Source organism: Phragmites australis, chromosome 23, assembly GCF_958298935.1.
Source record: "Phragmites australis chromosome 23, lpPhrAust1.1, whole genome shotgun sequence".
Lineage (NCBI taxonomy): Eukaryota > Viridiplantae > Streptophyta > Magnoliopsida > Poales > Poaceae > Phragmites > Phragmites australis.
In genome coordinates this window covers 1,220,459-1,234,918 of record NC_084943.1, presented here as the reverse complement: position 1 = coordinate 1,234,918, position 14,460 = coordinate 1,220,459, and the positions used below count along the sequence as shown (strand labels likewise).

Genomic DNA, 14,460 nt, shown 5'->3' with positions numbered 1-14,460 from the left:
TTCGATAAACAGTATTTTCAGGATTTTCAATTAGAGTTTTCTTGTATATTTTTTGCTAGTTTTGAATAATCTTTGTTACCCTAGGATTGTAAGTTTTACACTTATTTAGAGTAATTGTGCACTAATTGAACCTAACATATTTAGGATTTTTACTTGTGAAAAATCTGTTAGTTTATTTCCCGCTGCAAGTTTAGATAAACGGTAAAAGGGGATAAATTTTTGTAAAAATACCTATTCACCCCCTCTAGGCGACATCATTGTCCTTTCTATTGGTATCAGAGCCAATTCTCTCTGCTAGAGCTTTACCGTCTAGAGAGTAAAGATGTCGACTAGTGAATTGATGCATATAGTATCACTCCTATTAGATGGCTCTAATTATATTGAGTGGAGTACTCGCATGCTTTATAATTTTAGTACTATGAGTCCTCAACTAGATCGAGTTGTAGATATGAGCATTTCTCCCTATAGTGATAAACTCATATCATTTGATGAGAAAGAGAAATACATACATCTCATTGCTCAAGCTTCTAATACTTTATTTAATGCTTTGAGTATAGATGTGACTTAATCCATCATGCTGTTTGAAGACGCTTATCTTATTTAGACTACTCTTAAAGAAAGATATGATAAGTCCAAATGTGATGAAGAAGAACTTCTTCCAGAGACGTCATTTGTGGAAATCTCTACTACATCACATCATGAAGAGCATCAAATGATTTCCTCATTTGTCCAAAAGGATGCCACTTTGTTATCCACCTTACCAATTGATAAATCCGAGCAAGTTAATGATATATTGAGTGGGATTAGTAAGTGTCCAAACCTTCATTTGGACTTTGAGAACACTACTAGTGAAAATTTGTATTCCTTTGCATATTGATTGCACATATATAAAGTCCACGCTTCCACTGTTGTAGTTGTTGACCCATAGAGTTCCACTTGTGTCGTTGGTGGCGGCCATGGCTTCACTTCGACTCTCTTGAAGAAGGTCAGGGAGCACCCCAGTGCATCTCCACCATTAGTAGGGCAATCACACCCGTCGCTGGTACATGAGCTTTCCCTGCATAGAAAGACTAGTCACGGGTTGACAGAGTGAGGTTGACACTGGTGCAACTGAGCACAAAAATGGCCCAGAATGACGCTGGCAGCCCCCTCTCACAGCTGCTCTGAATGCTCAAGAACCATAACTTGCCGCCATCTTCGACTGGGTTGCTACTGCACTTCATGACGTCAAAGAGGCCATCGGCGAAGTCATGTTGGCAGTAATGACTCTCCCAGACGTGCCTGGATCGGGGCTTGTTTCTAATCGATTCAGCGTCGTGCCCGTGAGAGTCCACCATCATAGCAAAGAGAGACGACACCACGACAAGGTTGCCGTCCGCAAGTGTGCATTTGGTGAGGCCAATGTGGAGGAGGAAGCTGTAGAACCGTAGTCAGGTGCCGATGGAGACATCATTGTTACCCAACGAGAGCATGTTGCTATAGGCATGGACGCTGCCACCGGTGTCAAAGATGAAGCCCCCTAGGGGAAGGCCAGGAAGCTTGGCCATAAGCCCACTGGGCAGCGCTGGCGTGGATGGCGACGCCATTGGTTCGTTGATGAGCTCCGAAGCAGTCCATACACAAGGGACCTCTGTGAGGTGGCAGACACATTCTATCGAGCACTTGGTAGACGCAGGTTGTAACTAGAGCGGCAGGAGCACCGGGTTGGCGAGCTCGATGACGGCGAGCGTGTCATTGAGTTTGAGGTCCTCGCTCATGACCATCGACTTGATGAGCTCGATGTCGACAGTGTCGAGGGCCCGTCGCATGCGCAAAATTTTGTGGTCGCGGATGGTGGCAGTGGATGGCACGTTAATTGAGGGGTAGTGGTGGGTCAGGAACAGTGATGCCATGCGCACCTTCATCACGTTGTTGATGGACATCTGCACATAGGGCATGGAGATGTCGCAGAGGAGGCCATGATTGACGACGTCACCGGGGCTAAAGTCGTGGAGCGCGAGGTCAAAGTCGGCGTTGAGTACGGGGTCTTGGTGTGGAAGCTTGCATGCGAAGGGCGCGTCGCTGTGCACCATGTGGGGGAAATCATCGAGTGTCGTTGAGTGCGGGTGCTGGCATGGCGGAACGTCCCATTGAATGTGGTGGGTGCATATGGGGTCAAGTGTGACGCGTCTGCAGGTGTAGGCATCTCTGGATACGATAACATAGACGTGGATAGCGTCGGACTCTCTATCAACAATGGCGTGGATGTTGTTGACGCAAGAAGTGGTATCAGGGTTAATGGTGGCAGTGCCCTAGGCAAAGACAGGGACAAACATGGCCGAGAAAGCTGTTGTAGTGGTCGATGTAGGCACGGTGGTGGATGCCGGCGCAAAGACGGTGGATGCCGCTGCAGCAGCATCACCAAGGACTTCGATCTGCGGCTCAAGCTCCTCCTTCTCCACCTCTGACTTCACGAGTTCGGCAACTCGCAACGCCGTCATCAGCCCGGCCACAGCCTCGCTTAACTGGTCTAGAATCCGACCTCGCTCCTTAAGTTGCTCCAACAACGCATCACATGGATCTTCATGAATATTCTCCATAGCACGAACCCTCAAATTGAATGACTCTGATACCAATTTTCATGGTTCTGCTTAGTCCAACACACAAATCAACTCACGAGAACACTAAATCTATCCAACCGGATGCTATATTGATCACTCAAACGAGTTCCACAAGTCACATATACAAATTGAGAGGAATATGACTAGTTGAGAGAGAGAGACAGAGCACTAGAGTAGAAGAGGATGGGGATTGAAGGGAGATCAGCAGGGGTAGAGAATTAGAGAGGAGATGGTTTAGGAAAGGGAAGCCAGAGTCGGAGGAGGAAGATGAGTTTGGTCTTTGTTCTTCGATGGGTTTCCTTCCTGGTAGTGACCGGCTCAAATACGCCTTCTGCTCCCAGCCGAGTGGGCCTCCCAGCCATTGCGGTCCAGCTCATCCTCCGGCCTAAGCCTAGTCCGTGACACTCGAGTCCGCCTCTTCAATTCGATACCACATCTACAAGCTAACATACCCATGAAGCTCAGTATGCCTTTCTTCGGTTCCTCCTTTGCCAATGAGACCAAGAGGAAGAGAAAGAGCGTCTCTTTCGGCTCGACCATGTCATCTTGGTCCGATGACTCGTCCATCTTGTTGTCGTCAACAGCGTCCGCATCCGGGGTCAAGAATCCAGTGTCCGTGACGCTCGAGGATCTGGAGGTGGCACTATGGAGGGTGGTGTCGTATGATTAGGAGTTGGCCGAGATGCTCACAGAGGCAAATGCCAAGCTCATCGTTCTAAAGGAGATCACCACCACCACGATGGACAAGGGCGAGCTAAAGGAGATGTTCGTGGTGTTTGATGCAGACGGCGATGGGAGGATCTCAACGGAGAGCTCCGGCCGTGCTCGCCTCGCTCGGGGACGAGCGATGCTCCATCGAGGACTGCCGATGCAGGATCAGTGGCGTGGACACTGACGGCGACGACTTCATGTGCTTTGATGAGTTCATGCGCATGATGATGCATGGGCTGTGACGTGCGGTTAATCTATGATTCTGTTGCATATCTATGTGCAACTGTTCATTTATGTTGTCATTATATTTTTTTCATGCTTCCTACATTGTGGCGTCCGTGTGAACACGCCACCGCCGGATTAGGGGGGGGGGGGGTTGGGGGTGGGTGGTTCGGGGTGCCAGATTTAGAGGAAGGCTAGAGGCGACGACCGGACTGGCGATGGGTGGTGGCTTGGCAGTGTGGCAAAGTGGCGGCAGCGGCGCTGGTGAGGCGGGTGTTGGACGGGGTTAGCGACAAGGGAGCGCGAAAATGGAGTGATTAGCGTGGCAGGGGTGGCGAGTGTGGATCCGACGGCGGGAACGCCACCGGAGAAATCGGTGCAAGGCGGGCAGGAGGAAGAAGAAATAGGATAGCCATTGGATGAAAATTGTGCGGTTAGAAAAAGGCCGATTTCAGGCGCCTGATAAATATCATCTGTCTTTTTCTTTTTCTTCTTCTTCTTCATTGTGCGATGAATCCGACAAATAAGCATTCTGTAATTCTATTTAGTACTTTGGTTGAAAATTGAAATAGCTAATGATCATCAAATGCTAACTCCCAACATAGTTTACTTATATATTTAGCTTCATAAATTGAGTGTTCCGATCCATCGCCGTATTGCCACACGACTCGCAAACAGAGGACTAAGAAAAAAAGAAGACTTGTGCTGTCATCCGGTGATTTTGCCATTTTGGTGGTAGGTATACCTTTCAATTCCATTCCTCAAAGAGAAGACAAATATGCTAAATATGAAGTTTGAGTTAGTTGTCCATTTACCCTTCCATTATGTGAACCAACAATAAATTTCATCATAGTTCGCGGGTGGGAGCATTTTGATTGAGCTCTACATGCTGGGGGGAATCCAAGGGGCTTCAGCCCTCCTATTGCTTCCTAGCCAAATGGAAGCCTCCTTGATTCTCTGATTTCTTTTTTGCCATTGATGAGAGAGAGGTAGAAGAAAAGAGAGAGAAAGAAGAAGAGCAAGAGTAGGAAAATAATGGAGGGAGAAAGAGAGGTGGATGAGCCTCCTAGCGGGCTCCTCTGCATCCACCATTGGCTATATGGTTATCGATCAAGAGTCCAATCAAACTACATGTGAAACTGAAAAATAATGTTCTATAGCATTATATTCTGAAAAAGAAATTAAAATTTACAGACTGTGCTATGATAATTAATAAGCTTGCATCATCAATTAATCCATATTTGTTGCATTGCAGTAGTACTGAGCTATTCACGTTGTCATCCTTGACAGTATTGTTATACCTTGTTCGAATCAGTATTTCCTAAAGTGTAATAAGGTCCCAGTGGTTGTGTAGAGAGGTGACATGGCAAATACCTCACCATGGGTTGAAAAGTAGTGATGAGGAGATCGGTAGCAAGCTATCTTTGCTATGTAAAAAAATAAAAAATAGATTAATAAAAGGACTACACTGAAAAAATGTATGATGCATTGGCAACAAAGTTAGCCTACCTGATTGTTTTAAATAGGATCTAGATCAAGAAAAAAAATACAATATATACGCAGATGGGGTTTGGGACGTGAAGCCTACTACATGTTTCGATATACTTTGTCATGATTTTTTTTGAGATTTTCTTATAAACTGTTAACATCAGTGAAGTAATTAAGTAAGAATTTCAGTTTTAATTACCCCATGAGTGGTAATAAAACAAATGGCATATAAACAAGCAAATTAACATGGGAAGCAATATTCTATAGTCATGGCTCATGATATCTGTACAACAGTTATATTTAGGTTGATCAAAATTAGTTATAACATAAAAATAAGATGCGTGTGCAATTCTATTCAAGATTAGAGGAGGAGTAAAGAGAAGAAAAAGAGATAAAGAAGATGAGAACCCTCTATCTATGCAAACAAGTGCGTAACTCACCGATAAGACGTAAGAGCGTGTCTTCACCAATCCGAAATTCGAACCCGGATTTACACCTTATTAAAAAGTCTAAAAAAAAATCTAGGCAAAAGGATGCGGTGCTAAGAAAAAAAAAACCTCTACCTTATCTGTCTGCGTCCGCCACTGCAGAGGCCAAAACTGCAACACCATATGCAATGCAACGAAATTACCGTAACTTTGATCCAGAGTTTCGACCTCCACTCTTGCAATTTCGCCGAAAGGTCCGAGAGACAATGACACTTTTTTGGATGGATTGCACGGCTGCATCTAGATTCACTCGTTGGCTGACCTGACTTCCGGCGCACAGTCAAAAGTACACGGCCGTTCCTTCACTTTTTCGAGTGATAAAGACCAGAGGGAAGATATATAGCAGCCTTTTTCACCCAGTTTTCACTATCGACAAGAATCATGGCTAGCTTTTGTACGATCCAACAACAAAGGGCTCGTTTTGTTGCTGATCTAATCTGGCCAGTATCTAGTGAGTCTAGTTTAAATGTCGGTGGATGAAGTGTTATTTATTTGGTTCATCATATATATTTAGTCTGGTTGAAAAGAGATGATGTTTGATTACTCGTATGAGTATATGTTACGTAAGATTAAAATAAAAACAAGTGTTAATATAATATTTATTTTATATAAATACATTCTATAGTACTTAATTTATCATATTAAATCTTAATTTAATTTAAAATATACTAATATTAGTTAATACTTATTAATATACATTAATCACGTCATTAGCATGGCTGCAACAGTGTTTTTTCATCGGATAACTCGGAAAACTTGTCCAATTCTTACGGAACTGGGTAGTTTTCTACAGAATTTAATGTTGATCAACTTCCTGTCGTTCCAATCCAAACAGAGTTTGATTAGAATTCAGAACCTGCGTACACACGGCACGAGAGATGCTGTACATGCGTGCATGCATCGTGCAGCAACGCGGGGAGCAGCACCAGCTCAGCTGCTGTGTCAGCTGCGGCGCCACGATGATCTACGAGCTGAGCCGGCACGCCGCCGGCCTCCAGGCGGAGACGGAGTAGAGCGGCTTCCTGTGCCAGCAGAAGAAGAAGCCCTCGCCGCGCGCGTCGTGGATCACCTCGTACCCGCCCCTCCCGCAGCTCTGCAGCAGCTTCCGCGCCTCCATCATGCCGCTGTAGCTCAGCCCCACGCGCTCCATCCCTGCCGCCTCCATCCGCCGCGTCCACTGCGCCAGCCGCTCGTGCCGCTCCTTCCTCTCCGCGCCCTCCCGCGCCACGACGCCGCGGATCTCCTCCCCCAGTACCAGCCGCTCCACACTCGTCCGCTCCGCCGCGCACCTGTGCGCCGCCGACGCGCGCTCCAGGCAGTCGAACAGAGACGCGTAGTAGTTGAGCGCCTCGTCGAACCGCTCCTGGAACGTGGCCGCGTTGTGGTTCGCCTCCGGCTCCGACACCACCATGATCTTCGGGGACAGCGCTTTCACCGCTGACAGGAAGCTCCCCAGCTTCGCTGGCCTCTGTTGCGCCGCCAGTACCGGGGACTGCGGCGAGAGCGACGAGAGGACCGACGAGTCAGGGCTCAGCTGGAGCCGCGTGTTCAGCTCCCTCTCCAGCAGCTCGCCGAAGCTGTTCGGGCTGGACCGCGCGATGATCTGCAGCGGGGTCAGGCAGCTGCTGCCCCCGTGCCTCCTGTTGGCGTCGTCGGCCGCGAGGAGGCGGTGAAGCTGCGCCATGACGCTGATTGCAAGCGCCTCGCCGGACCTGACGCGGAGGCTGTGCCGGAGCGCGTCCGTGTTCAGCTCGTCGAGCCTCGCCTCTACGGCACTGAATTGGAACGGGATGTCGAACGCCTCGGCCTCCTTGGTGAGCACGCCGGTCATGTTCTCAAGGAACTCCTTGCTGTCGTGGACGGCGGTGATGCGGAGGTGCGGCGGCCCCCCGCGGCGGCTGCAGAAGGCGTGGAAGAGCGCGATCCACTGCACCGGGTTGGCGGCTGGGCCGGAGAAGTCAACGACGTGCACGAATTTCTCCCCCTCCATCGCCTCCAGAATGGCGTGGTTGGTGGTCAGGTACGCGAGCTTCATGAACGGGAGCATGTCGAACAGGTGGCGGCGCGCGGCCGGGACGAGGTGCGCTTCGAGGGAGTTGGCCGTGGACAGCAGCGCGCGCGAGAGTCCCGGCACGAGGTTGAGCAGCTTGCGCGCGAGCGCGTCCGCGAAGACGGCGGCGAGGCGCTGCAGCGTGTGGGGTGCGTCCAGGGAGGCCAGCTGCGTGATCTGCTCCAGGTAGAAGTTGGCGCGGCCGAAGGCGCCGGCCGCCACCTCGGCGGCGCACTGGTACAGCAGGCCGACGAGCTGCACGCTCTGCTGGTCCTGGCTCAGCTCCTGAACCCACGAGCCGTGGCCGTGCGGCGACGGCGAGTACAGAGACGATGTCGCCGACGACAGCGTGTCCTCCAGGAACATGTCCATGTCCAGAGCAAAATCCTCAAGAAATTACCACTTTGGACTAATGGATTGGTTTAGTGGATACAGTGCTTGCTACTTAAGGTGCCTGTGAACTCCATTGTTGGGATCCTCTTGTGTTCTTGGTGTGGCGACAAATGTTGCAAGGTCTCGAGTTCATACGTTCCTAGGTGGCAGCCTTGTCATGGGATGCCAAAAGGAACAAGGTAGAATTGGATGCATCTGCGGCAAGAGCTAAGTGATGTCGTCTGCACCTTGGTGGAATAACTAAGCAGATTGGAATTATTCCCTTGGAACTTATCTACAACATTTGGATCAGGAGCTACCAAACAATTTTGTGATCAATTTCTCCGGTCCAGGTCATTGCATGTGTATGTATGCACAATACATAGAGATACAAAAGGTTGACAGAAAACTCAAGCTATATGTTTGTTTTCGATGACCAACCAGTGAGGTTCAAATGCTGCTAACATGGCTCCAGAATATGCGTTCATGTGCAAACAATATCTTCCCAGAGGACAAGAAGCTAGCACTTCAGTTTTGTCTGAATTTACAAACTGTTAGGTGATTGCAAGGTGGGGTTCTTGGAGTACCCATTGGAATTTGACCACATGCTATTTTTTTCGACCGAAAATGCTAATTTCTGCCTCTCTATTTTGTAGAAAGTTTGATGTAGGGGAAAAAAACGAGGATCACGAAGGATTGAGCTCACGAATTCGCTGCTGATATCTACCGTGATCTACCACACTCTAGTTTTCAAACTACCTAAATGGCTAATAAAAACAATCGACAAGATCCGGAAGCGATTCATATGGTCCGGAACACAAGATGGTGAGGGAAGAGGTTGCAGTCTAGTTAACTGGGAGGTAATGTGCAATCTAAAAAGCCTTAGGGCCTGTTTGTTTGCACTTGGGATTGTAGAATCCAGCTTTTATAAGCTGAAGTGGAAACAAACAAGCAGATTCTATAAGTTGGATTCCATAATCTGTAGTCTAGATTATTACAACCCCACAATCTGTACTCCACCAGCTTTTCTCAGCTTTTGATTTGCAAAAAGACCGAACTACCCATCAATATTGAGTGGAATTTACCCACCTCTACCCTCCCTTACCCCCTCCCGCTCCCACGCGCCCCTGACCACGGTCTCCACAGGCAAACCCGTGTTCCCCATCGTCTCCAGTGTTTCTGTCGAACCCTAGCGCCGCCATGGACGATTTCGGCGCCTCCGCCACCAACGAGTTCGACGCAGCCCTCTCGTACCGAGACGGTCTGGCCGGGGCCTCTCCCTCACCCGACGGTGCTCCCTCGCCCGCGTCATCTTGCGTCGCGCATCTGATCCCAGGCACGGAGGCGCACAACCTGTTCCCCATCGACGGCACACCGAGTTACTTCCTCGGAGATGGTGGCTCTCCGTCGGCCGTCCCGTCTCCTCCGCCCGGAGCATTTCGCGGCCCGATGCGACCCGGCTCGGCGGCGACCTTGTTTGGAGGAGATAGCGTGGCGGCCTACTTCTCCAGCATCGGCGCGGCGGCCCGGCCCGGCGCGGCCGCATACAGGGCACCTCGGCCCTCCCGCGCGGCCGGCGCTGCTCCCCTCCCGGGCTTGGCGGCCGGCGCTGCTCCCCTCCACGGCTTGGCGGCCGGCGCTGCTGCCCTCCCCGGCTTGGCGGCCGGCGCTGCTCCCCTCCCCGGCTTGGCGGTCGGCGCTGCTCCCCTCCACGGCTTGGCGGCCGGCGCTGCTTCCCTCCACGGCTTGGCGACCAACGCTGCTCCCCTCCACGGCTTGGCGGCCGACGCTGCTGGCCTCCCTGGCTTGGCGGCCACCGCTGCTCCCATCCCCAGCTTGGCGGCCAGTGCTGCTTCCCTCCCTGGCTTGGCGGCCAGTGCTGCTTCCCTCCCAAGCTCGGCCGGTGCTGCTCCCCTCTCAGGAGCTGGCGGCGCAGCTCCCCTCCCAGGCGCGGTGAGATCATTTTGCCTCAATTCTATTTAGTGAGATGAAACTATTTTGTGCGTGTGCTTTTGTATGATCATCAACAATAGTTTTGCTTCATGTAATCACATGCCTCTGTGATTGGTAAAAGAAGTGCACTCCACTATTGTACTGCTAGGCTGTTAGGTTCCTGGGAGAAGACCTTTTTTGAGAGTGAAGTAGTTCTCAGCTAGTAAACTTGTTCTGAAATTCTTGTGGAGTAATGCTTGTCATGCCAATTGTTTTATAGTATTACTTGTTGTTTATCATTTGATATGTACCAAATTACTCCTGATAGCTTGAGTTGAGGCTGGTCAGTAATGGGATAGATTGATGCCATGTACTGTTCTATCATTTGATATGTGCCAAATCTACTGTTCTATTGCATGTTTAGAGGCTGCTAATCTTACTTATTGTTACCGAATAGATCGATGAGTTTGACAAAGCCGATTGGAATACCATCAACAATAGAGCATTTTGTGAAATATGTGTTGAGGAGATAAGAGCTGGGAATAGACCTATTGGAGTTATGACTACTAGAGGGTATAAGAACATAGCTGAGAAGTTTTTGGTAACGACTGGCTTGCGTCACTCTAGAACGCAATTAAAAAACAAATGGGACTCACTTAAGGGTTTGTATAGCTTCTGGCTAAGGCTTAACAAAGACACTGGCCTTGGATGGGACAGTGCTAAAGGAACGGTGATGGCTAGTGACAGTTACTGGAAAGTGAACACGAAGGTACTAAATTTTCTATTGATGTCCATCATTTACACTGTATGTATTGTTTACAAATCTGAACCACTGTTATCTTGTAATGTTTTACAGAATCATGCAGAATGGAGGAAGCTTAAGAATGGTCCACCTGAGTGTCTGGATGAGCTTCAGATCATGTTTGATCTTACAGCAGTGGATGGCTCTTCTTCTTGTGTTCCCGGAGAAGGAATAGGAGAAGGAATTGGAGAAGGAGGTGGTGAAGAAAATGGCAGAGATGAGAGCAACTCAAAGGGCAGTAATCCACTAAAGCGATGTAGTAGCAGTAACAATGCAACTAGCCCAAAGAAGAAAGTGAAGAATCCCATGGTTAAGATAATGAAGGGCATTTGGGATACTATGCAGGCTAATAGTGATGTTGCCAATAAGGTGATGCAGGGTGAAATGAGGTTTGAGTCCATTAAGGAAGTGATGAGCTTGACGGTAGAGTGCGGAGCAACCGAAGGAAGTGTAGAGCATTTCATGGCTAGCCAACTCTTTGTAAAGGCTGAAAATCGTGATGTATTCCGCACCATAACCACAAAGGAAGGGAGGCTCAGTTGGTTGAAAATGTGGTGCAAGAAGGAAGGCTATTAGTAGTTATCTAATATTAGCTTATTCATGTAATATTTGCTTGAACTTATGTATGACAATGTCTATGTTTGGGTTCAATAATTATTGCATTATCAATGTGAAATATGTTTGACAATGCCTATGTTTGACAATATTTGTTGCATTATCAATGCTCATTATGTTTGACAATGCCTATGTTTGAATATGTTGTAGATGAACATGTATGGAAGTGATGATGAGGATGAAGCATTTGAGGTTGCACGCAATCAACTTGATGTGCTTGAACAATATGGAGCAATATTTTGCACATTTGGTATGTACTATGCCGACACTTATTTGAACAAGTCACGGAGAAGAGAATCTATTCTATCGGGTCATGACTGGGTTATGCATACCCTTAATATTCCAAAAGATTGCTATGACATGTTTAGGATGAGTAGACCACTTTTTGATACCCTTCATAATTTATTGGTGTCATCTTATGGTTTGAAGTCAAGTAGTAACATGAGCTCCATTGAAGCTTTAGGCATGTTTTTATGGACTATTGGGGCTCCTCAGTCATTTACTCAAGTGAAAAACCGATTTGAGAGGTCAAAGGAAACAATTAGTAGGAAATTCAATGAAGTGTTGGATAGTATATATCTTATGTCAATAGATGTTGTGAAACCAAGGGACCCAGAGTTTACAATGGTGCATCCAAGACTTCAAGGTTCTCGTTTTGCACCATATTTCAACAATTGCATAGGCGCAATAGATGGTACTCACATACCCGTTGTTGTGCCTGCGGCAAAATTGGTTCAACATGTGGGACGTCATGGATATTCCACTCAAAATGTGTTGGCTATATGTGACTTTGACATGAGGTTTACTTTTGTTGTTGCGGGATGGCCCGGATCGGTCCATGACATGAGGGTGTTCAATGATGCTATACAGAAATATGCCGACAAGTTCCCATTTCCTTCACATGGTAAGGACACATATTTTATTGATTTCATCTCACTTCATTTCAATATCGAAAACTATTTCTCATGTTGTACATTGTTTTTTAGGAAAATTTTATCTTGTTGACTCGGGCTATCCTAATCGAACGGGTTTTTTAGCCCACGTCCTAGTGGCAAGAAGGAGGTATTCAACTATTTGCATTCATCTCTTCGCAATGTGATTGAGCGCTCATTTGGTGTTTTGAAGATGAAGTGGAGAATTTTATTGGACTTACCAAGTTATCCTATGCTAAAGCAAACAAGAATAATACATGCATGTATGACTCTTCATAACTTCATTCGAGATAGTGTTATGAGTGATGAAGATTTTGACATGTGTGATCAAGATGAAAATTACATGCCAATACCCTCTCAAGGGAGTGGTGAAAATAGTGAATTAGGAGAAGAAGAGGGAGATATGAATATCTTCCGTGATAACCTTGCTAATGCTTTGTATGCTATGAGAGAGTAGATTATTTATAGGAGGATATTGATATGGACAAAAATTAAATTTTATTTGAATGATGTATTTTGTGTAATTTAATTATGCAATTTCGTATTTTACAAATAAGCTACAAGTTCGATTGAATGAGAAACGTGTCACGAAATGGTAAACAATGTACCCAAGACAGATAAGGGCATTTCAGACTTTTGACCTGCACAAATAGCAATCCAACACATCCAGAATCCAGATTGCCAAACAGCCCTCAGCTTTTGGATCATCAGCTTTTCACAATCCAGCTTTCCACAATCCAGAATCCAAAAGCTGCTTTTCAGAATCCACAGCTGAAACAAACAGGCCCTTAGTGGGGCTGGGATTCTTGACTTTGAACGATTCTGTCGAGCATTTCGAATGTGGTGGCCATGGTTCTCTTGGAACAATCCTGATAGGCCATGGAACAACTTCTCGGTGCATCTGGATGACACCGAAAATGAGCCATTTGCGACATCAACAATCATTCAAATTGGAGATGGAAACAAGGCCAAGTTTTGGATGGACAAATGGTTTGGTCAATGCAGCTTAGCAAACCTTGCGCCAAATCTCTACAGCATCACCAAACAAAAAACCGAACAATAGTTTAGGAGCTCAAGAACTCACGGTGGATCACTAATATAAAACACACTCATAGTATTCAACAGGGGGTCGCCTTGCAGCCGGGATAGCAGGACATGACCACCTGGAGATGAACATCCACTCGCATCTACACGGCTAAGTCCGCGTATGAGATACAGTACAATGGCACAAGACTAACCTTCCGAGACACGCTCTTCTAGAAGGCAAACGTGGAACTCAAGGTGCGCTTCTTCACGTGGACTGCCATGCACGGTAAATTTCTCACAGCTAACAACTTGAAATCTAGAGGTATGAACAACAGAGTTGTTTGCGCTCCGTGTCACTAGCACCTGGAAACAGTTGCTCACCTACTCCTCCAGTGCTCCTACACCAAGTTGGTTACTTCCTAGGTTTTGCTCTGGTTCCACCTTGCAGGAAATGATGAGGTAGCAGAGCTGCAGAGCACTCTCACGGAGTGGTTGCATAGGGTCGCACCATCAGGGCCAAGAAAGGAGCGCAAAGCGAAGATTGGAGCAATCCTTTATGCTTGGTGGAACGTACGGAAAGAACGAAATCGATGTTTGTTCGAAGGACGCGAAGAAGACTACGTGAAGGTGGCGTTAAGAACAAAGGGGATACCAACAATTGACGCATGGCTACGACGAGCAAAACTCAGGATAACTAATGGATTACCCCACGAACAACATCATGTTGTCGACAATTACACTTCTAAGGCTATTCTGTAATATCTGCATATAGGTAGCTTTGTGCTACCGCACCAAACTTCTTTTACTCTATTTCTGAACTCAATCTTTCCATAGCACCTGTCCCTTGCTTCAAACAAAAAACTTGACCATCGCAAGGATGACATCTTTAACATGCATTAGGCTACATAATGTTTGGAAGCCCACAACCCCACCAGATTCCCAGCCCCACACGAAAATTTTTCACGGGCCAACAAACTAGTCCATTTAGAAGCCCACCTCACGGGGTCTCCGGCCCAACCCACTCATTTTCCACGGGGAAACACAGCCCATCTAGACAGGTCGGGGCAGCGCCCTCCCGTCTCGCTGCTTGAGTCGTCCCGTCGTCTCTGATGCTCGCGAGCGAGACCACCGCTGCCGCTGCCATCTCCACCTCTATGGTTGTCACCTCCGCAGCCGCTGCGGTACCTCCATCTCCACATCTCCCTCCCCGGCGACGATGTGA

At 47.6% G+C, this 14,460-nt stretch overlaps 3 protein-coding genes across 3 annotated transcripts; 2 read left to right on the top strand and 1 right to left on the bottom strand.

The window, feature by feature from the left end:
- Positions 1-6,254: 6,254 nt before the first annotated feature.
- LOC133905861 (scarecrow-like protein 3) lies at positions 6,255-8,241 on the bottom strand. The gene has a single exon (XM_062347642.1). It carries the CDS (start codon positions 7,929-7,931, stop codon positions 6,474-6,476), a length of 1,458 nt encoding a protein of 485 aa, XP_062203626.1. The 5' UTR covers positions 7,932-8,241; the 3' UTR covers positions 6,255-6,473.
- Positions 8,242-9,131: 890 nt separating this feature from the next.
- On the top strand, positions 9,132-11,272 carry LOC133906814 (L10-interacting MYB domain-containing protein-like). Its single transcript, XM_062348830.1, has 3 exons — positions 9,132-9,884; positions 10,321-10,632; positions 10,720-11,272. Exons 1-3 carry the CDS (start codon positions 9,132-9,134, stop codon positions 11,239-11,241), a joined length of 1,587 nt encoding a protein of 528 aa, XP_062204814.1. The 3' UTR covers positions 11,242-11,272.
- A 165-nt stretch (positions 11,273-11,437) lies between these two features.
- Positions 11,438-12,669, top strand: LOC133906813 (protein ALP1-like). Its single transcript, XM_062348828.1, has 3 exons — positions 11,438-12,184; positions 12,267-12,342; positions 12,507-12,669. Exons 1-3 carry the CDS (start codon positions 11,533-11,535, stop codon positions 12,667-12,669), a joined length of 891 nt encoding a protein of 296 aa, XP_062204812.1. The 5' UTR covers positions 11,438-11,532.
- Positions 12,670-14,460: the final 1,791 nt, after the last annotated feature.